Source organism: Oreochromis aureus, linkage group 8, assembly GCF_013358895.1.
Source record: "Oreochromis aureus strain Israel breed Guangdong linkage group 8, ZZ_aureus, whole genome shotgun sequence".
Classification (NCBI taxonomy): Eukaryota; Metazoa; Chordata; class Actinopteri; order Cichliformes; family Cichlidae; genus Oreochromis; species Oreochromis aureus.
Genome location: NC_052949.1, coordinates 15,256,774 through 15,279,243, shown reverse-complemented (window position 1 = coordinate 15,279,243; position 22,470 = coordinate 15,256,774). Strand labels below are relative to the sequence as shown.

Sequence of the window (22,470 nt, the reverse complement as noted above, 5' to 3'; positions counted from 1 at the left end):
TATGCACACAGTGTTCATTCACACACACACACACACACACACACACACGCACACAAGGGGGCACATGCACGCACATGCGGGTGCATGTGTGTGCGTGTCCCTTGACTCCCTTCACTCCAGTGCAATGATGATTGGGTCTCTCCACTGGACTGACTCCACTGCTCTGCCATTTCACTCAGCACAGTGAGAAATCACCTAGTCAGTCTAGGACTATTACAGAGTAATTGGCCTTTTAAAGAGGGGTTCCACCATGTGAAACAGTGTAACTGAGAATGATACTCTTGTTGCTCCATTCTCCATTTTGTCCTCGATTTCTCTACTCTTACATTCCTCAACCCTTCTGCCTTTCCTTCCCGCTTTCCTCCCCCCTCCACTCTCCTGGCCAGCTGCTCTCGGCGTGTCTGTGCCTTTCAGCATCATGTTCGAGCTGCACCCTGTCTTCTGCTGACTCTCGCTGACCTCTAAAAACCTACGTTACCTCTTTCAGCACCGGACAGCTCCCCGACTGGACACACCAACTTTTGAATTTTGAAAGAAACATCAAAAAACAGATCAGAGCAGAAATTCGCTAGCAACGACATGCCACTACTGCCAGCCACGGCACTAGTATTAAAGATGACACTGTCCACGCAAAATGGCTAAACCAACCAAAACAGCAACAAGAATAGAGACAGGAGAAAAAAAAGTTGATGTTAATAAAAGAGGAAGAGCAGTAAAAAAGAAAAGAAAAATGCAACAATGGGAAGATTCTACAGCCATGCTTTTGGTGCAGTGAGGCTGGGAGCTAAATACTAAATTATTGAGTAGTTGTTGAGACATTTGACTCATACCCACAAATCAACCTCATGCAAGTGATACCGGAAATATAAAAATGTGACTTACAGCATAGATTAATGCAAATTTTATTTTATACTATGAAGCAAAGTGGTCCAAACCAAAACACAGGACAGAACTGTCACAATGCTAAATAGTTATCATTTTGAATCCTCCTGAAAGTATGACTGAAAACATACGTCTTTATGCAGGTGAGAAAGTCCTTTATGAGATATAATGCAAAAATAATTGACTTAATAAAGATATAACTGGATCTTTCAGAGGTTGTAGCTGACTGATGGCAGCATGATTTTTTTAAATATAATTTTTAGTTGAAAAACTTTAAAGACAGAGTTTGGACAAACTGATTCAATATTCAGCTCAATAATCAATAATCACTGTTTATGTTTGAGCATTCAGAAAATAAAACTCACACTTGCACTCGCAACTAAATGATGGTAAGTTCTGTGTTTTACAGCAGCAACTGTATTGACATATAGAAAATCGGAGCACAATGAAGAAATAAACACTTAAAAAAATGCATTAAATGCTTTTTGGTGTATGATGCTGATGCTGCTCATAGTCATGATATTGAGCTTTGTTTGTGCCGAATTATTATCTGGAATAATCTGAAATTATCCACCGGAATTTCAAGATGGTTTTCTTGTCGTTACCCAAACCTTTTTTAGTCTTCATCAAAAAAAATTATATATGATTTTATTAATTTATCTACTTATTTTTTATTCATTTATTTTTGTTAAATATGTTATGAATCAGTGTATGTTTTATGAGGGAGAGTACAAGTTGGTAATGCAGATTGTGTTTTCAGTATTTATTGATGCGTTTTTAGCAGGTGGGAAAATTAAAACCTGGAGGACTTTGCTTTGCACTCAGTTTCTTGACACTGGTTAAAGGATCTTCATTACTTTTCCATAATATGTGTTTGCACGTGCATGGCTTGTGTATTCACAGAGATAGGGCCAGGGAGAGAGCTGTGAAAAAGTGATACGGGGGAAGAAAAGGGAGTAATAAGGGGAAACAAGGGGAAGGGGGGGGGTGTGTGTGTGCATCAAACACATCAGCACATTAGCAGACTGTTTGGCTTAGAAGGAGGCAGGAGGGCTCCCAGGAGATGAATCACATAGGTGTGTGTGTCTATGTGTGTGTGTGGGAGAGAGAGGGGAATGGAGAGAATGGGGAAGACAAATAGCGGGAGAAACAGAGAGAAAAACGCTGTATCTGAGAGTGGGTATAATGAGAGTGTGACCATGTGTCTCTCCGTGTGCCTAAGTGTGAACATGTGTTCTTTTGTGCGTGTGACATGTGAATCTCTGGAAGTGAGGAGGAACAGGACTTGGGCCCTGAGAGAGAAGGTGAAGAATGACATCTTTAACAGTACACATCAGCTGAAAACCATAGAAAAAACGCAAGCACAGTGTGAACCTGCCAGCACAAGCTCCATATTATAACAGCACTGAAGGCATAGGTTTAGTCTGGACACATGTAACCTCTCCCTTTGGAGGTTTCCTGGGCCGAGAGGAGACACAAAGGGTCTGACCCAAGACACTCTGCAGGGAATACGTCTCCCAGTGGCACCAGAGGCTAGACTAAACCCTAAGAACCTGCAGCAGAAAAGCAGGTCTGGGTTGCTTTGTTGTCATGGTGACCCTGGCCTGCACATGCTATATATTGGGGTGGCTGGTAAATGGCATCCAGTGACGTGAAATGATTATGGAGATTGTACTTTGAACAGGATGACCCAGGCAGTAAGCATCTAACCTATTGATATGTTGTTTTGCAACAGCTCAACATGGATTAACCTGCTACAACATCAAACCAAGCCTTCATGTGCAGGGATCAGAAGCAATTTAGGCATAGTGGTTGTGCCAAAAGATGCAAAAATAAAATGCATGCGTGTGTGAAAGTGTGTGTGTGCTATAGGGCAAATCAGTGTCTTTAAGAATTTTCATTCAAAATACTGAAGTGCAGATGCATCATTTACATTAGTTTCCTGTGTTGGCAGTAGTGTGTTGCTCAGGCATAAGCTTTCTGTGGGACTGTTTTCCTACCGCAGCTGAAGAATCTTATGCTAGATTTCACCAGTAGAGCTACTGACCTGCTCTACCACAGCTTAAGTCCAACAGCAAATTAATCTGCTGGCATTTTGCTTTCTGGAGGTGGCCTTGGGATGTGCTTGAGCTTGGATGTGTATTGTTCATTTATTTGTGATGTAGATTACTTTGTAGATTACTTTGAGAACAGCCCTACTTTTCATCACAGCACCCCTGACCCCCACTCCAAACAAAAAAAAAGAAAAAAGGAAAAAGGTAGAAAAAAGTCACATTCTGGCAGAAAATGCTACTCAGTACAGCTACAAAACTGCCAACTTGTTCACTTTAGTATATATGAAAGTAAATAAATGAAGTACCCCACTGTTCGTGGGAAAAAGCAGAGCAGAAAAGAGCATATTCAGTGCTCATAATACTTTTGTTTGTAATCATTTCTGGGGATTTACCTATGATGACATCACTGTGTGATCATTAACCAATGCCTGGACTCATCATTGTTCTTTCATAGACCAAAATTATTTGTAGTTTCAATGGTTAACTACAGAAAACAACAACATACATGCAGATGAACTGCCAGAAGGTACTGCAAAATGCTGTTCAACTGTTATATTACTTAAGTTACTGCAGTTTTACTAGTTCACTACTCCAAGCTGATCAGATACATGTGGTTCGTCTGTTTTAATCTTCTTAGGGTGGATTTACTTTCCAACAGGCATGTTGGAAACCTATGCATGATGTAATATATGATATGTTGCAAACTTTATCCAGGATAGACGTCAGAGAATCAGATTAAAAATGGATTTTTCTGACGTTTGAAGACAGTAGCCATCTGGCCAATGAGGAATCGCTGGTTGTGTTGTCTTTTTTAAAGCAGGTTTCTCATCAGAGCATTGTGCAGGCCAACCTCACCTTGACTCCGAAGCAAGGAAGGATATAAAGTGTTGCCCAAAAGACAGATAGTGAAGATTGGCTGGAAGGTCGATAACTCTCAGTGCATGTGTGCGGCTCTCCCGCATAAGAAAAAAAAAGTAGGGGAAAAAAAAACTCAGGGATTCATTTAGATTAGTCGCTTGCTGATCTTCCACTTCCTGTCACAATGAGTAGACAGGGTGGCTTTCGGACAGGGGAAGCTACCTCTAGAAAACACATTCATGCTGCTAGCCAGACAGGAAGACATCAGAGAAAGAGAGAGAGAGCCAGCAAAATTCCGGCCTACTCCTAGCCAGAGAGCGACAGAGAGAGAGACAGAGAGAGAAAGAGGGAGAGAGAGAGAGAGAGAGAGAGAGAGGGAGGGTGGGGGATAGGAGAGGAGCAGGAGAGCAGTAATATGTTTTCATCTGAAATATTAAAGCCTCTGCATTAATCTGTCTTCGCTCTCCCTGGGGTGCTGGTGAAGGCTCTCTCTGTCCTAGAGTTCCCCTGGAAAAGGACAGAGGCTGACTGCCACACCTCCTGCTTCTCTTCAGGACGCAACTGCCTCTCCACCTCTCCTTTCATAATGGCCATTTAAGTGTTTGAGTGGGAGTGGGCAACGTGCTAAGGTTTTCTGAAATGGCCGCTACGGGCCGCAAGCGCCGACTGACCAATTTTGAACTTAAGGACAATGGTGATGTTTTTTTTCCACACTTTGAAGAGTTAAAAAGCTGATGAATAATGGCTGAATATTTATAGTTTTTTAATATCAAGTAAAACATGTTCTAAGCTCTAACATTTGCTGATTATTTTTATTATTATTATTATTTAGATCAATATTAGAAGTTGATAAATGAATTATTTAATTTGTTATTAACTAATTGAATGAACTATTTTAGCAATTTACAGCGAGCAGATACAAACTGATATATATTTTTAAATTTTATTAATTTCTAATTCATTTTTTATCTATTTTTTATTTTGTAAAGTTGCCAAATTACTTGATACTGGAAAAACTATTTCAATTCATCATTCTGAGAAATATTAATAGATAGCCAAAATTAATTAACTTTTACTACAGCTGAGGAAGTAAGTGTCCCGTCTGATGCATCAACGGCATAAATAATATTTTAACCTTAAATGGACGCCAAAGTCAGCAGCTCAGTTTAAGAGTCTTCATTAACGACTTTTAAAAAAGGCAGGTCGTAATGAGTGCTCTCTCGGCTGGATTTTTGGTCCATCAAAGCCTTCAAGCTTTTAACACCTACTCTAAATGTTCTGCTGGCATCTCATGAAGGTGGTGGCACCCATCTAGTCTTTATCTAGGCCACCAGATCTGCAGCTGGACCCATCTGGCCCAGCTTTCTCCTCGTTCTGTCGCAGCGCATACACACTTGCACGTGTGGGCACACATGAAATCCATCACGTACATACACACACACACACACACACTCACACACACATACACACACACCAGCTGTTGTGGATTACCAAAGAACAAGTGCAGTATTTTCTGACTTCTGGCCAGTGTTTGATGGCCTCACCCTGGATGTGACCCAACACAAAAGCACAGGCTTGGTTATTATTACATACAATAACGCAGGGTGCTTTGCTTCATATGTGCACTAGAGTCAAGCTTGTGGAAAGAGTGAATTGTGAAAAATGGCAGGTAAGAGTTTGTAAAGAAGTAGTTATCAGCATCCATCACACTCACTGAAACCCAAAGACTTTGCAAGTTAGCAATAAAAAGCACATCGTATAGATAGTACCAAGAGACTTCACTGTTTGTGGTGCAAAAATCGGACAACTTAAAACAATCCCAAACCCTCCGCCAAGAAGAAGCCCATGAATTATGCCTTGTGCTTTCTTATCTGATGGAGCGCTAACATGGCCACTCAGAGAAATGTGGGTTCTTTTAATCAAGACGGTTTCCACTTCTGAGAAACAGGAAATCTGTCTGGCCTCACCTCCATCTATCTTAACTTCCCTCCAAACATTGATCTTTGCACACTGACCCTCCAATCTTCCCACTACCCGATCTCAGCTTAATCTTCATTATTCTCTCTAATGCCACAGACTCTTTCTGGATGGAGTGTCAGTCCCATCTTCACTAACCCTCACAGCATCCAGAGGTCCCATGCCACCCTTATTTGAGACACACACACGCACTCCACAAATTCAAAGACTACGCAGTCCTTTTGTAAAACAGACGGTTTAGGAGTAACAACATGCAAAATAGTCACTTGGGTACCCAGCTGAGGCTTTAAAGCTTAAGTTATTATGAAGGGGATAGGGTGAAGCCGTTGGACTGAGGCAACCTCACCAACTGCTTTCCCACAACTGCAATAAAATATTCCGTCATATCCCTCAAGCATCCCTGACTCCAGCTGGGATCAAAGAGTATACTTGATGACTGAGAGAGGAGTGCATATTAGTGCCAACAACGGCGCTGTCTCACTTGCACCGAGCCCTTCATTCCGTTCCATTAATGGCCGTCATGGAAAAACACATGATAGGGTTTGGTGTTTCCATTTCCTCAGTAAGTACAGACGCATTAGAGCAGAAGACACATCGGAGCACGGAAAAGTCTTTGCATGTCACTCGCGTGCTCTTTCATGGAATTATAACGATGGGAATTTATGTTTCTTGTCTCTGCTGCTGGCTGGTTTGTCTGCACTGACTTAGCAGTCGACAACAGTGAAAATCTCACTTTTAACGCGTCCTCCCAAGCACTGCAGTAAACAGAACAACCTTAAAATTATGAAAGGCTCAATATGCACAACTTTTGCTATTCAAGAGATCAAAACAGGCTCCACATCTCACTGTGGCTGTATTCCTTTCAGGCCGACTGTGACAGGTGTTTTATAGGAAGGAGCACTGTTGTTGTGGATGTCCTATCAATGATTCAATGCGGCACATCAGATGGAAGGGAGAGACAGAGAGAAAGATGTCTCTGCCTGGATGTTCGGAGGCGAACTTTCAATATATAATTCACTGAGTTGTCTGACGGATGGGGTGTGAATGTGATGGATGCTCTTTCAGTCTAGTGAAGATTCAGCGTACTTAAACCTTGGATCTCTTAGGCCACTTTGAGTATGAACTACACCACTGCCAAATGTCCTTTTATGATCTTTTGATCCTTACACTGTACAGCTGAAGAACCGAAGCACTACACACACGCACACAAAAAGCACGCACCGAACAGGTAAGTCGCTCTCGCACACGTTCCTACAGAAGATAACTGACAGCCAGTTCTTCCAATTAAACCAGGAGAACAGCAGAAACTCTCCAGTAACTCTCCAGTTGAGTAATCAAACGCACACAAGTGCAGTGAGTAACAAAAACACTTCATCCAATTTAATACTGGCAAGTGTGACGTGTGATAAATGTATTTACTCCCCATTGATTTTATTGATGTGCATTACAATAACAGCACCTTCACTGACTACGCACTGTTTCCATGAAAGCCTTTGTGGGTCAATCGTGGATTTGCAATTGTGTTTACTCAAGCAGAAAAGGGTGCTTGACACAATTTAAATGAAATAAATGTCATTTCAGACCACCTTTTTTTTGTGATAAAAAGCAACTGAGCAAAGATCCACAGTCCAAAGAGTGTGAGTGTTTATTGTTATGTTTAATCGGCAGGCTCGGGCAACAAATCCATGGAACGGAACCACGTAAGATGGCAGATTAGGGGAATACGGAACACACTCTGGAGTGATCGCTACGCTAGGGCTTTTGTCTTGTTATCTTTGGGAGAGAGTTGACATTATCCCCATGGATAAGGTTTTACCATGCATGGATTACCGCATGAAACAAGCTGTGTACGCCCCCAGGAAAATAACACGAGAGGACCTTAGTTGATCCCATCTCCCTCTCCACTCGGGCTCCATCCCTCACTATTCATCAGTGACATGATCGGCACACCTGGGGCTTCTGACACTGTGTTTGAAAATAATGACATCTGCTGTAGTTTCACAAGGGGCATTAGGCTATTTTTCACTGTATACTGAACAATGGGGTGTGCAAATACTTAAACAAGATTTTGCTTAGTCTTTGAGGCCACGTTAATGTACATTCCTGCACAGATCTTTTCATTAATAACATTTCATTCAATTTACACATATCAGGCTTGAAACCATAAGGCAGGAAAATGGCCGAGCTAAAAAGAGACACGATCTAAATTTTGTATGAGCGACATAATACTAAATAAAAAAAGACAAGATGAAACGTTATTGAAAGGGACGTCCTTTAAAGCGCTCGACTGAAGTAGCCTCTGTACAGTGGTATTCCACTGTTTGGAATCTGAAAGCCTAGTTTTCTTTCTTTCTTTTTCCTAGTTTTTAAGATCTAATGCAGCGAAGGATCAGACTGACTTGTGGACAAACATAAAACAACACAGACGCTTCCATGCAGGCTGGTCCTCAGCCTCTTAAAGCTTTGTGTACAATGAGAAGTACTTTAAAGACATGCCCAAACGATACACGGAGCCAGTGCTCTTCAAAACACAGTGCTGCTCCACTTCAATTAGCATGACGCGCCGTCTCGTTTTAGTTTTGATCAGAAGTCTTGCAGCAGAATGTTGAATATTCTGTAGCTTCTCAAAAGACGAAGGCGAGTAAGGCATGCTATCAAGACAGCTTCTTCTACATAACATGTCATCCATTTGATGAATGCACAAAAAGTTGTTGAAAATAATTTCATGAGACTTGAAACAGGACCTTAACTGAAATGTTCTTCGTGACAGCAAAGTCTTTGGAAGGTTTTAAATAGAAAAGAGGCCATTTGAACCTCAATGTCTAGGTCAGGTTTGTGTAGGAGAGACTCAACGACTGCAGCAGCTCTGCGTCTGGAAAAATCCTATTGTCAGGGGATGTGTTTTTAATTTTCAGGACATTATCTGACACTCTGTTATAGTCATGCTTAAAAAATCTAGTGAAAAGACAGCACGGAGAGGATTTCCTTTCATCTTTAAAGACTTTTTAAGGGAGGAAAATCGATGCATAAACTCCTGGAGTATGAAGGTAGTATTTCTTTGTGAAAATATCCATGTTTGTGCAGTAATTTGATTGTTGGAAGAATTTGGTAATTCCACCCCTTGTGCCATTTGGGGCCTTACATATCACCATTATGTAATGCCTCACAAAATAACAGATGAATTGGATAATCTATTTGTAATCCCATTTCACATTTGCGGTAAGGTGCAAAAAGACGTGAATGGAAATTATTACATAAGGAACTGAGCTGTTATGGAAAGCAATGGCTGCTACACCTGTGCAGCTTAAAGGTTTAGCACAATATGAACAACTAAAGAAATTCAGGGTCCTACTTTGAGCACAGCAGATATCAGCGATGAAATACGCTCGATTTCTTGTCATAATTTCCTTGGGAATTCTTTGGAGGAAGTGGCGACAGTAGCTAATATGGAATGATGAATGATACCCTTATCTCTTCCGGTACACTCCTCAGATAAGAGCTCTTATTGGCTGGTAGTCATATTATCAGGGATGTGAGGTGACTGGAAAAAAAAGGGAAAGAAAGCCTGCAAAGAAGAAAGGAGACAGAGGAGAGAGGCGTGAGGGTGACTTCAAATAGAGGACAGAAGGATGAGAATTTCAAAAAAAAAAAAAGAAAGAAAGAAAGGAGAGACTAAGTTTAGAGGCTTGAATGATAGTGGGAGGGAGGCGAGAGAGAGAGAGGATGAGAGAGCAAGAGGTGACCTCCATCTTCACCTACACCTCCACACGCCAAAACAACCCTCTCCATCTCAACCAGGGCATCATGGCACGTTTCCCGTCACTGGGGGTGGCAGCAGGCCACACATTGCAGTGAATCAATCCGACTGCTGCAACCTCCGCAATCCACACTCTCCTGCAGGCTCGTCATGTACCCAGATGCTATGTGCGAACCAGGAAGTGAGAAATCATGTTCTACATGCTGCACGCGCCTCCGTTCAAAATCGTGATTTAAACATATCTCTGTGCTGAAACAGCTGAGGTCTAGATACAGATAACTTTGGAGGAAATGATGAAACGCTGTCTACTTTACAGCAGGGGGTTTATGTTTATACCAACAAGATTAGTGCTAGTCGGAAATTAACAAAGCAGTTGCAAATTATTTTTTCTCTTTTTTTTCTTTTTTTTCTTGAGTATCTATTTAAAAAGTAAATGTAAACATTAATAAAATCCACAAGCATCCTATCGTATGTCTTACTCACAGTGTTCTCCTTTTATAACCCCTCATGCAGCTTTAAAGGATTTGTAGGCCGTAAAAATGTTTTTCATAATAGTTAATGAAGGTTTTATGCAACCACTACAGCTGTAATTTATCCAGAATGGAATCCATTTATCTAACAGAGTAGGGAAGAACTAACCTAGCTAACCTAAATCACAAATGGCACTGCCACTTACAGTCCCCTGGCAGACAAAAATTGGACGTTATTAGATTCATCGCATCCCACCAAAACCTGCCTCAAAGCCACCATCACCACCAACGCGTCGCGGCCCCACTTCCCTTCTTTTCTGCCTCTTTTGTTTGCAAATTGATAACAGAACCAGAGACCCCACAGGGTCTGTAATTCAATATTGGGATCTAACAGTCTCAGATCAGATATGATGGACTGTAATCCTCTCTGCACTTCCACATCCACACGCGCTCCTATATCTCAGAGCCCCTCGAGCTATAGGGAAGTAACTGGGTTCTCTTCGCATCGATGAACGAATAACTAACTGAATGAATGAATGAATGCGTGAATGAATGATGGGGTTTTTTGAGAATTAGAAGCAGACCTAAGTGAGTAAGTGAGTACCCACTGTGTTAGACTTGCATTTGACAGCTGGTGATTGAACTGAGCGTTAATGAGCATTCCCTAAGTGCATGCATATCACCACTGTCAGTAAACCAAGCCTTTAAAGCTGCCCCCACTACTTACTTCTTTCAATTTGAAAGGATATAAAGTGGGAGACGCATGGTCAGAGACAATAATGATCCCACTGTTTACTTTTCATAAGGATTATTCTATTCCTTAGGCTAAGAATACCTTTATTTCTCTGTGGAAATATTAGTAACAACTTCCTCTGTGGGGAGAGATATTGCCACAATTATTAAAAACAAAGAGCAAAAATAAGCTAAATCCTAAAGTTTTTTTGTGTTTGCATCCAGGGCACTTATGAATACTGATGCTGTTGCCTCTGAATAGCAGCCTATTGAAGCTAAATTCCATACACTTACATCCTTTACATGTTTTTGCCATAATAGGATCAAGCACAGGACAGCTGAAGTGCTTTATAAAAGGGAATCTTCATCAGTTATGCACATTTCCGGCAATATATTCTTTCTATATATTAATATTTCACCTCCCTGAATTTAATGCTACTTCTCGCAGCTATCTCCCAGTGGACATTTTGTCCACATGAATCACACAGTTATATTATGAACCACTAAGATGGCTTCATTCAGTACTTAAAGTAGAAAAGTTTCTCCACAGTGGATAAACAGGATATGGATGACTGCAGTGACACACTGAAAATATACTTGTACCCAGACAGAAATGGCTGATAGATGAATCACATTTCAGGGCAGCTGAATAAAAAACAAAGCAAAACAAAAAAGAAATCAAAAGATTATAAACAGTTATATTTTTTTTGCTTCTCTTCAGCCGTTTTTTTAAACTTTTCTGTCTCTTTAAGGTCTTGCCTGTATAGCAAGATTGACAGGGAGTGAGATACCTGTCTCGAGCCACATTCCCTCAGGAATCACTGACCTTTTACCACCAGCACGAAAGTCATGTATAATTTAGGTTCCAGGAGCTTAAGGTTAGGGTCGGGGACATTGTTGCAGTTAGGCTCATATTTAACCATCAATGCTATCTCTTTTTCTAGAATGTTCTCAAAAGCCGACACTAATAGAAGCTGCCGATTGATCAGTTGGGTTACTATTATCAGCTGATACTTTCTATTTGTGGCACAGTGCTGTGGTGGTTAGCAATGCTGACTCACAGCAAGAAGGTTCTGGGTGCAAATCCATTCTGACGCCATTCTGTGTGGAGTTTGCAGGTTCTTCCTGTGTCTGTGTGGGTTCTCCTTGGGTAGTCTGGTTATCTGGTGATTCTAAATTGATTATAGGTGCGAATGTGACTGAATGGTTATCTGTCCAGGGTGTTCCCTGCCTCTACTCCTATGACAGCTCCAGGTAGCCCTCAGAAGAAGACTGATTAGATATTTGCTGATCTATACTAATACTGATATTTATGACAATTGATAAACATTAAAAAAGTAGACCCTGGAGAAACACCCTTCAAGTATCTTATGAGTGTTGATATTACATAGTTTGTCCACTACGGTGCAGTTTGAAGCTTCGCTGTTAGCAACACAAGTGTTTGAAATATCACAAAAACCAGTTTAGAGAAAAAATACCCACTGATACAGACGAATATCAGATTTTTATATCACCAAATATCACTATCGGCACTAGTCTTTAAAATCTTCTATCAGTCAGCCTCTAGTCGCTAGCAGCAATCCACAATCCAGCTTCATAAACTGACCATTGTTTTCTGAATTTTGACATTTTTGTTTCATACAGAAAATCTCAAAAGTTTCAATTTTCTACAACATAGCAAATGCAAACATCGAAATTCCTTGATTCCTTGTATTTGAAAAGAAAGAACTTTTGTTATTTTTACTTAAAAGGTGAATCTACAATACTGGCCATTTTTCTTGAATGCCAGAATCAACACAAAGAGTTGCACACTCTTACCAGAAGTTGGTCTAGTGCATGCCTTTCCCATTTATCTACATAAAAAAAAAACAATACAGCTTCCCACACACATGCATAAAATGTATGTGTACTGTATAAAATAATACACTGATACACTGATAACTTTGACTGATTTGCATTGCTTGCTGATTCAGTTCAGTATAGAACAAACCATGCAGACATTGTGGTGACAGGACTGAAATGAAATACTTGTAAAATTCAAATGCGGATAATACCTTCAGGGCAATCTGCATAAAAATGAGAGATAATAATAGAACGGCTAGAATGGTGGTCTGAGATATGTAAAATGTCTGGCTGAGGCCCATTCAGTTAAGTGTGATGTCTCTATGCCTTTAACTTGTATCTGGATCCTCACTTCTGGAGCATGCTCTTGAGGTTTTTGACAGTTTTTGCCCCAATAAATTTATTTTTTTATTTTTCTCTTTTGTATCCAACACACCCCGTTTCGCTCCTCATGCCATCTTTCTCTCTTTCTCTCTCCTAGCCATCCTTACTCGAGGCTCTCTCTCCCGCCCTCTTCCTTATTGATTCTTTGAGGTTCAGTGAATAGAGCAGAGCACCAGCAATGGAAAGGGCATGGGATCAATTCCCACAAAATTTCAAACATTCACTGGGCTGTCACTCTAGGATAATGTGTCTGCAGGCTTACCCGACTGAATAGACAGATGTATTCTGCTTTGTTATTGGTGCCCATCAGTGTCAAGTGTCTCTGCTAGATGTTCAGGGCCACCACTGCACAATACTGCACACATCTTTAACTGTCTGATGAAACCAGATAATTCTAAATTCATAATTCCCTGATATTTTTTAAGATCTCTGCTTGATTAACTTGATAAAAAATAAATAAAAGATTGTTGTTTTGATATTGTAGGTGTATAGTTGTTTGCATAGTAGAAACACTAATGGAAGCCATTTGGTACAGTGTCAGAAGAATTATAGGTAGTGCAGTGTGTCTGAGTGCATGGCCTTTCTTAATGCCTTCTATAGCAGTGCAAATATGAATAATTTCTATTTGTGTCATCTTACCTTTCACACAAACAATCTATGGATACAGAAACAGCTCCCCACTCATTTTAATCAATTAAGCATCTAAATAAGTGTTTGGTGTACAGCTGTGCTAAACAAAGCTTTCAAAAAGCTAACTAGCATTCACTGTAACAACATCAAAGTATTGCTACCTTAAATGGGACTGTCGTGCTGCTCTTCTGGAGCCGACTAGCTGGACTAAAATGTAACTTAATGACTTTCAGCCTCAAATGATAGAAGCTGGGGCCATATAAGCCTGCCTTCCAACTAGGAAGGTATTTGTAAATTGGTGCAGCTGCACACACTGTGCAGAGCCAGCCTTGCTTGGGCCGGCCTCAGCGAACAAGCAGAGCATGTCTCGGGAGAGACAGAGGGGCCTCAGAGGCAGCCTGGCAAATCTGAGCCTGACCTCCCTGGAGAGAGCGAGAGAGAGGCAAACTGGATTTATATCTTTGTTTTTAATCCCCCTTACACGCATCACTTGTCCTACAGTAATACTTTGTGCAGGCTTTGTGTATAGTCAGGAAGCAACAGAAACAAACAAACAAACAAACAACAACATCAATAACAGAAAATCAGGGCTTGCATGTCAAAAAAACCTTTCTACTTTTTTTTTCAGTAACATCAGAGAAAACATATCATTTACGGTTATGACCTCTTTTTTATTCTTCCTACATCTGTGAGGTACTGTCACTGGTTCGCTTTTAACCCTAAAATCATATTATGATGCTATTCTGACTAAAATGAAGTAAGTATAGTTTATTTGCATGGCATATTTTCAGTTCAATTGTATTTTTACAGCCCCAAATCACAGAAACAGTCACCTCACCTCAAGGTGCAAACTTAAAGACCCTACATTTAAAACCAAAGCGCTTTACAATAAATCAATGATAAAAACAATACATGAAAGGCAAAAGTTGAATAAATATAACATAAAAACATTCCTAAAACACACTGTTCACATAAAACAGCATGGCACTACCAGCCTACTCTCCAACCATATTTCCAGAGATCAGCTGATTCCAAAAGCCTGACAAAAAAGGCAAATCTTTAGTTCAGATTTAAAGACAATCACAGCCTTTGATTCTTGTCTGAGGTCATTCAGGAGATCATTACTGAGTCTTGGCGAAACAAGAGCAAAGGCACGACCCCCTTTTTGAAATAAGCTTCGATCACAGGATGGTTAAGGCTGATTTGGGACTAAACCTTAATGATTTTGAGCAAGTGTATGGACGGAGCATATCTATCACATGCAAGACCATTGAAGTCTTTAAAGGCTTTAAATTTGTGTTGACATTTTGTGCGTGTATTTATTTGGCTGGGGCCCGTCACTGTAACTGAGATGCCCATCTGTTTAATGACATTTCCAGGTAACAATAAATCTGTCGAGGCTGCTAAAAATAAAAACATCCAGATTGTCATTTATCATGATCAGAGCTTTTTATGGCGAATTATTTCGTAAGATATGTGTTAACAAACTCAAAAAATCTGTTAATTGCATACAGGAAAAAAAACTCTGAACAAGCAGCTTCAAGATGAAGGACTAACTAAAATTCATTTCCTTAAGTGACAAGGGAGCCAGGCTGATCATTTAAACCTATAGGGAATAATAACAACAACACATTTGGGGGTTTTTTATGCCTTCAGCGCTCAGCTGTTTTGATTTAATAGCTGCTGTTTTAGCCAGTTAAGTTACAGCTGCCTTGATGGCTGAATTTCTGGCTTTAACACACTTTGATCATGTTCCCCAAAATGTAAAAAGTGCTGATGCAAACTGGGACACTTCCCACATATAAAGGCGCTGACTGACTCTGCTCTTTCTCTAAATGAGGAAATAGCCATTGATTGCAATAAAGAGCAAGAGAGACCTTTGAATCGCTTGCACACAAAAAAGAAGCAAAATTTGAATGTGACTGGTGATTCACAGGTCTGTAATCAGGCTAGTGAGATGTGGACGGAATTACAACCACACTTTACTGAAGATTTCTTACAAATGAGGCGAGAGACGCATGGGCCCCGAGCCAACACAGAGTCTCATGGTTGCCCAACAGACATTCATTGTGCACTGCTCCATTTGCCTGTTATATCCCTGCTTGTGTGTAGAGAGTGGAGCTGCATACATAACCTCACATAGAGAAAAACAGACGAGGGATTCATGCATACGGGCACACACATGCTGCACGGTTTCCTTTGTGTTCACAAGTACGTATCGGCAGTTCAGCGACTACTCATGGATATGAGCTAAGGAGCTAAAGTAAAAGGGGGACAGAAAGCACAAAAGCAAAGCAAAAATAGATGGTGGAATACAATGACACAGAGAGCGGACACAATAACCACGGGGAGAGAGGGAGATGGGGGGGAAAGGGAGGAGAAAGGAATACAAAGAGACTAGGTAAAATATGTCATTATCCTCAACAGACAAAGATTTTCTGTCTTCCAGGACACAGAGATTCATTTAGATCTTCACCAAACGTAGCAATGGTAGTGAAGTAGAGGGAGAAAAATGCTTTTGAAAACCTACCTCCTATATGTCGTCAACCTGAAACCAAAGGCTGTACATTATAACAACTTAAAAAATGAAATCCCTTTTATCTGAAGTCACGGTTTACAGGGCATTTTATCACCTGCCAAGAATTTTCCTGCGTGTTCTTCTGCTGTACTGCACAACTAAATGCTCCTATAGCAAGCGTGATACAACTGAGCCTTAGAAGAGGCGATGTTTTCCTTTTATGTAAGGTTATGGAATTAAATGTAATTAGCAGAAGGGTTGTGAGAATACAAGTAATATCCAGTAAATAAAATGCTTCAATATTTGAGCCCATAGCAACACCGCAGGAGACGATGCGTAGCAGAATAACGTAGCAACAAGAAGCTTTTTAACACTGAGTGCAGCCTTGACTTGACAGAATAAGCATCAACAGTGGTTGAAATAGACACTGAGAACTAAGCTGTACATTCCTGGTGTCTGCCATGAGGGTTACAGATGTTTGTGTTACACTTACTCAAATTTACTTTTACATTTCAAAGTATATAGATATATACGCACATATATTGGCAATACTGTGACACTATGAAGTCCATATGAACTTCATTTCCTCCATAATGTCATTGAAAAAGCAAACTTTCACATTTCTTGCATTCATTTATTCTGAACATGTGATATCGGATATTTCAAACATTTATTGCTTTAATTTAGATGAATATAGCTTATAAATCATGAAAATAAAAAAATTTCAGTATCTTAAGTTGGTGAAAGGTTGGGTATTTCTCATCATTCTTTAACAGATCTCTAATAGGTTCAGGTCAGGTGATTTGGCTAGCCAGTCAAGCAGAGTTATGTCGACACATGGTGAGCAAACCATTTGGTAGTAGTTTTGGCACTGTGGGCAGGTACTTATCCCTGCTGGCAAAGGAAATCAGCATCTCCGTGAAGCCTGTCACCAGGTAAAACCTCCTGGTAGATGTCTGGGTTGATTTTGGACTTAATAAAACATAATGGACTAACCAACACCAAGACATGGCACACCGAAGGATCACAGACTGTGGAAACTTCACACTGGACTTCAAAACCTTGGCTTATGAGGCTGTCTGCTTTTCCTCGAGATACCTCGGACTTTGATTTCTAAATGGAATGCAACATTTACTTTAATCTGAAAACAGGACTTTTGGACCAATGAGCAACAGTTGAGTTCTTTTTCTCCTCACTCCAAGTAAAAACCGCTGATATCACTGGTTCAGAAGTGATAAGATATTAGGAATGCAACAGCACAAGCCTCAGTGCACTCCCTGTCAAGTTCTGGAATCAACTTTTCGTCACAATCAAGAAAATCAAGATTGTACTCATCCACGTTACTTGTGCACCTCTTCCCACCACACTTTTCCCATCCAGTCAACTTTCCATGAATACAGAAAGCTTTGATATGGCACTCAGAGAACAGCCAGTCTTTTCACCTTCTGCAGCTTGCCCTCCTTGTGGAGGGTATCAATGGCCGTCACGTGGACAACTGTAAAGTCAGCTGTCTTCCCCATGATTGTGTTGTGTGGACAGAACTATACTATGAGACAGATGCTATTCGTACGGTTTAAATAGTAATGTACTCAAACTTGAAAAGAATGTATCACGATAGTGGATTTCTGATTGGCTGATCATGGGCTACAAGCCGTCATTTTTCACACAGGCTTCATTCAAGTTTTGTTTTAGGAGAAAATCACTTTTGAATTTGTAGATGCTCTGACAATGATCAGCTGCTGTCATGGTTTGATAAATCTAGCTGTAAGATTTTCTGGTGAAGTATCTGGCTGTTAAAATGGCATTACTCACTGTAGAAGCGCAACATGTTTTTCCTTCAAATAACACTATTTCTGGCGTTATCAACTACTAGCAAAGAGCTTTCTTACTATCACAGTGATTTTGATAAACACAACAGGGGGTTAAAGTTTGTAACCTGGATTTGTTATTCAAGGTTATAGTTTGCATTATTATTTTGTAACACAGAGATTCCTAAAACATTAGCCAAAATCCATGCTTGTTGCTTTCAAGCTCAATAAGCCCCGTAGAGTTGTGTTTTGGTGCCAGTGAAGTGCCACCTGCAGGCTTTACTAAAGGATTCAACAAGTGGGCCAAAATGTCAGCCCACTCTGCATGATGTCAACAAGTGGGCTAGAGACTTCAATAAAAAAACAACAACAACAAAAAAAACAGCATCAGCCACCAGCAAAAATTACGTTTACATTTCAAAGCTTCTATTAATGGAAGGCAGCTTTACTAAGTATGCTCTAGCTTGTGAAGCCTGCGCCCTTTTATACTATAGAGTACAAACAGATGCTTCCTGATGTTCACACAAGGGGGTTGCCCACTTTGGCAGCTTTCAGCTGTTTGGCAGCTCTTTGTGGAGTGATATAATTGACTCTGGAGCAGTGGATTATTCTGCAGGAGAAGTCAGAAGACTGTCTTTATGCATTTCCTGACCAAACAGGCTTACCACAGTGCCCATATTTGGGAAAATGAGAAAGGTAGCACAGCAGGTTTTTTTTGTTTAAAAAAATGGTTTAACATCCAATTTCCAAACAGCTATGCAGGAAATATGTTGCCCTAAGCTAAAGAAAAATATATCACTTAATCACTGTCAGTGGAGTATTAGCCACTGACGTGTCCGGTGACGAACACGGAGATAAGAAATAACTTGTAGTCATCCGGAACTGCTGTCCAAACATATGAGCCATAGCAGAAATGTTAAGAAATGAAGGTTCAAGTTGTCATCGTGATACTCTGTCACTGCCCTCTAGAGAAGTAGGTTGAAAAAAAGAACAGGAAGCTATCCAAAAATACTCTAATGGTGAGCCCAGTTATCGGAAGTGAAAATGCAACTGAGCCAGAATAGGGCACTAAAATGAAAGACCCCTACTTAAATCCCAAAATGCTCCCAACATCAGTGAGTTGAAGAAAAAGTTACATTTTACGTAGTCATACCCAGTGCTAATGATTACACACACATCATGCTCCACCCACATAAAAAAAAGAAAATCTGTGTGAAGTTCAGAACATGTCCCTTGTGGAATTGATCACGAAGCCTTCATTCTTTACACAATGCAAAATATGCAAAATTCACAGCTCCCCTGCTTTAAACTCTATTTCCCTAAAGCCCTTCCCTCACTTAGCCCTCTCCATCTGCCATCTCTCTCTTCTCACAACTCCTACTCTTCAATTTCCTGCTTTGTTGTGCTTCCCGCATTCACTTCCTTCCTTCGCCATCCTCTTCAACTTTATGTTGTTTTCAAAGCATTTCTCATCTTTTAATCCATTTCCTACCACATATATTTCCACTTGTCCTCGCAAACGTCATTCTCATCCCTGTACCCATCATATTTCCCCCTCTCAGTCTCTTTTTTTATTATTATCTCCTCCTCCTTGCCTCCCTGCAGTGTTAAAGCTGTACCTGCGGCATTCTGCTTCCAGTATCCTCTCATCTAAATGGGATGTGTGGCCTTGTTATATCTGATTCCTCTAGACAAGAGGTGAGAGCTAACCTTTCTCCTGCTTCCACACCTCACCCGCTCCTGTTATTTGTTTTCATAACACAAATATGCTGTCCTCGGTCACAGCATCCATCAAAAAGCTTTAACATCCCAACTCTAGCAGACAAAACAAAATAAATTCTACGAAATGGAGCTCTGTCTTTAACGGTGCTTAAACCACTGTGTGAAAAAAAGAAAAACCTCCTCCGGAGGTAAGATTCATATCGGATTAATGCACAAGTGAAAGATAAAGACAAGAGGGGTGAAAATACTGAGAATATCCTCGGATATCTGCCTGTGCTAATGAATATGATTAATGTTAAGCTGCTAGAGTATCCACTTTCCATGTGGATATAGAAGGAAAAAAAATTATATTCTCAGGCCATGAGTTACAACAAAGCATATCAGACGAAATAGGTTTTCTTTACCAAGGCACACAGGTAGAGATGATAACTCGTTACTGTAGTCAAATACCATCCTTCCTGTTATAAAGGCCCAGAGAAAAAAGAAGCTCTTATGGTACACTCATCGGGAGACTCACACGCATAACCTCACACAGCAGTACTCACTTATACAATTCCATAAATTCAAAAAGTGAACTTACGCGTCCGGAAGCGGTGGTGTGGGCGTGTGGCCGGGCCCTTGCCTGGGCGTCCATGATTCCAGCGTGACGTGGGCTTGACAGGGGCTGGCGGTTGAGAGGTGGTCGGCTGTACCTTAGCAGTGGCCTTCAGTGTAGCTGTAGTTGTAACAGATGTGGTAGTGGTGACGGTAGGAGAAGTCTGCCCTGGCTTGGAGTTGACAGCTCCATTACGTCCATTGCTGTTTCCCTTTCTCACATTACTTCGAGGGGTGACCTCCCTACCGCTGGATGGTGGAGTGAGTCGGGTGGCACGAGTAGCAGAAGTGGTAACAGTCCCGCTAACGCGGGTGCCAGCACGGTTATGAAGGTGTGGGGCACTGTTGCCATCTCCATTGGCAGTGCTGCCATTGGCCGAGTGATTAGCTGGAGGCCCTGATCTAGTTCTTGGCGCTGGGGCGGTACCGTCTGCAGCTAGTGGCGTGGTAGTTGACACCATTGCTGTCGTAGAGGCTGCTAAAGTACTGGTGGCAGTGGAAATGTCAGGCCCCTTGGGCATGGCACTGGGTTTAGAGAGAAATATAGGATCCTGTCCAATGCTACCTTTAGGATCCACTAGATCAGTGGGGACATAGTCTTGGACGGATCCCACCACAATCCATTTTAGCAGCATGAGACTGAGTCCCAGTCCCACAAAGCCCATGACTAGGGGCACGGCACAGAGCCAGGTCTGCTGGCGAGGCCACACAGCACAGGGGCCACAGCGAAGAGGGCCCGGGGCTCGAGGAGATGCCTGTTCTGCCCCTGGTTCCTCCAGCGTCATGGCTGCTAGAGTGCTTGCACCAGAACGATCGCTCATCCTGCTGGAGGTTTTTTTTTGTCTCTTTTAAGGTACTGGGGAGGTCAAACAGGTGGCCAAATTACACAATGGCATGTAAGAGGAAGGACAAGTGGTGCAGAAGAAATGCTGTGCATCTTAAGTAAATAGTACCCACACAATACCTGGTCTATATGCCTTCATGCAGCAACATACAACACGTACTAATGCACAAGCAACCACAAGCAGAGCAGACACGAGATAGCCCAAGTTACTCAGTCACGTACTAGGTGTAGGCTTACTAATTAAAAGCTGGCACGGCACTCAAACGCATACACGAGCAATATAACCTACACTCCCTCTGGCGGACAACAAACCAAACGCACATAAACTCACACAGACACAGAAATGCACAAGAATATACACACAAGCACACAGGTTATGGACAGGTGAGAGAGAGAGAGAGAGAGAGGCGGGGAAGAGGGAGGGGGGTCGGGGGGAGGGCGCCTCACTGTAGTTCAGCGCTAACGAAGCGATGATAAATCCCAGGATGCTTCACTCCCTTGTTAAAAAGCCGACGCAAAAAACCGAAAGATATCGATCCGTTGCGTGGCGAGCTTCAGATTGGAGCTGTAAATCCATACGCGTGTGTGTTCGTGCGCAGACCAACAACCTAGGCTAAAGGCAGCACCCTTCTCCACTCAGCTGGATGATTATCGGCCGAATAAGGTCGGCAAAAGACAAGCCACAGATTGTTCTTCAAATCACTCTACTCTTGGGTCTCATCGGAGTTTACTTTACATTAGAGCCTGTAGCTTATGTGCAGCCTACTAATGGGCTCCCTTTCCCACTTGCAATGTCTTTGTAGGCTGCTCCAACTTTGCCTCTCACAGCCCTTAGGAACGGCCACCCTTTCAGTCGCCCCAGCTGTCGATAATCCAAGCCGGTGAAAGCCACCGAAACTGAAACGAGGCAGGGCAGAAGGGGATCTGATGTGATCTGCCAATGAGACTGGGGCGGTGTTGCTGTTGGTGGTGCCCTGAGAAGCGGGCTAAATCCAATTGATCCTGGTCTAATCCATACGCTGACCACCCCGCGCTGATTTCCCGGAATGACAGCGGCGTGTCTCCAGAGCAGTCTGACTGCAGTCCGTCCCTGTGATAATAGATCCGGTGTTTGGTGGAGGAGAGAGAAGAGAAAGAAGAAGAAGAAAAAAAAACAGGAGCCCCTTACGATTCGTTTACCTTCGCTGCATTCCCACAGTGGTGCAAGCAGCAGAAAGGGAGACGGGTAGAAAAGAGGATGGGGAAGAGAGAGAGAGGGAGGAGGAGGAGGGGGTGCTGCTGCTCTGAAAAAATGATGCGGCGGCTGTTCTTGGAGGCTGCAGACTAGGGAGAGACAGAGAGTGAGGGGAGAGAGGAGGGAGGGTAGGGGAGGCTTGCTCAATCCGCGGTGAATGATGT

The 22,470-nt window shown here is 41.7% G+C and overlaps 1 protein-coding gene across 2 annotated transcripts in view; it reads right to left on the bottom strand.

The window, feature by feature from the left end:
• nrg3b (neuregulin 3b) overlaps positions 1-22,255 on the bottom strand; it is a 202,194-nt gene extending 179,939 nt beyond the window's left edge. For both annotated transcript variants that reach the window (XM_039616169.1, XM_039616170.1), the window contains exon 1: positions 20,215-22,255. In XM_039616169.1, coding sequence (XP_039472103.1) covers positions 20,215-21,049 — 835 coding nt within the window. In that variant the 5' untranslated portion in view covers positions 21,050-22,255. The remainder of the gene's footprint in view (positions 1-20,214) is intronic.
• Between the last annotated feature and the right edge of the window lie 215 nt (positions 22,256-22,470).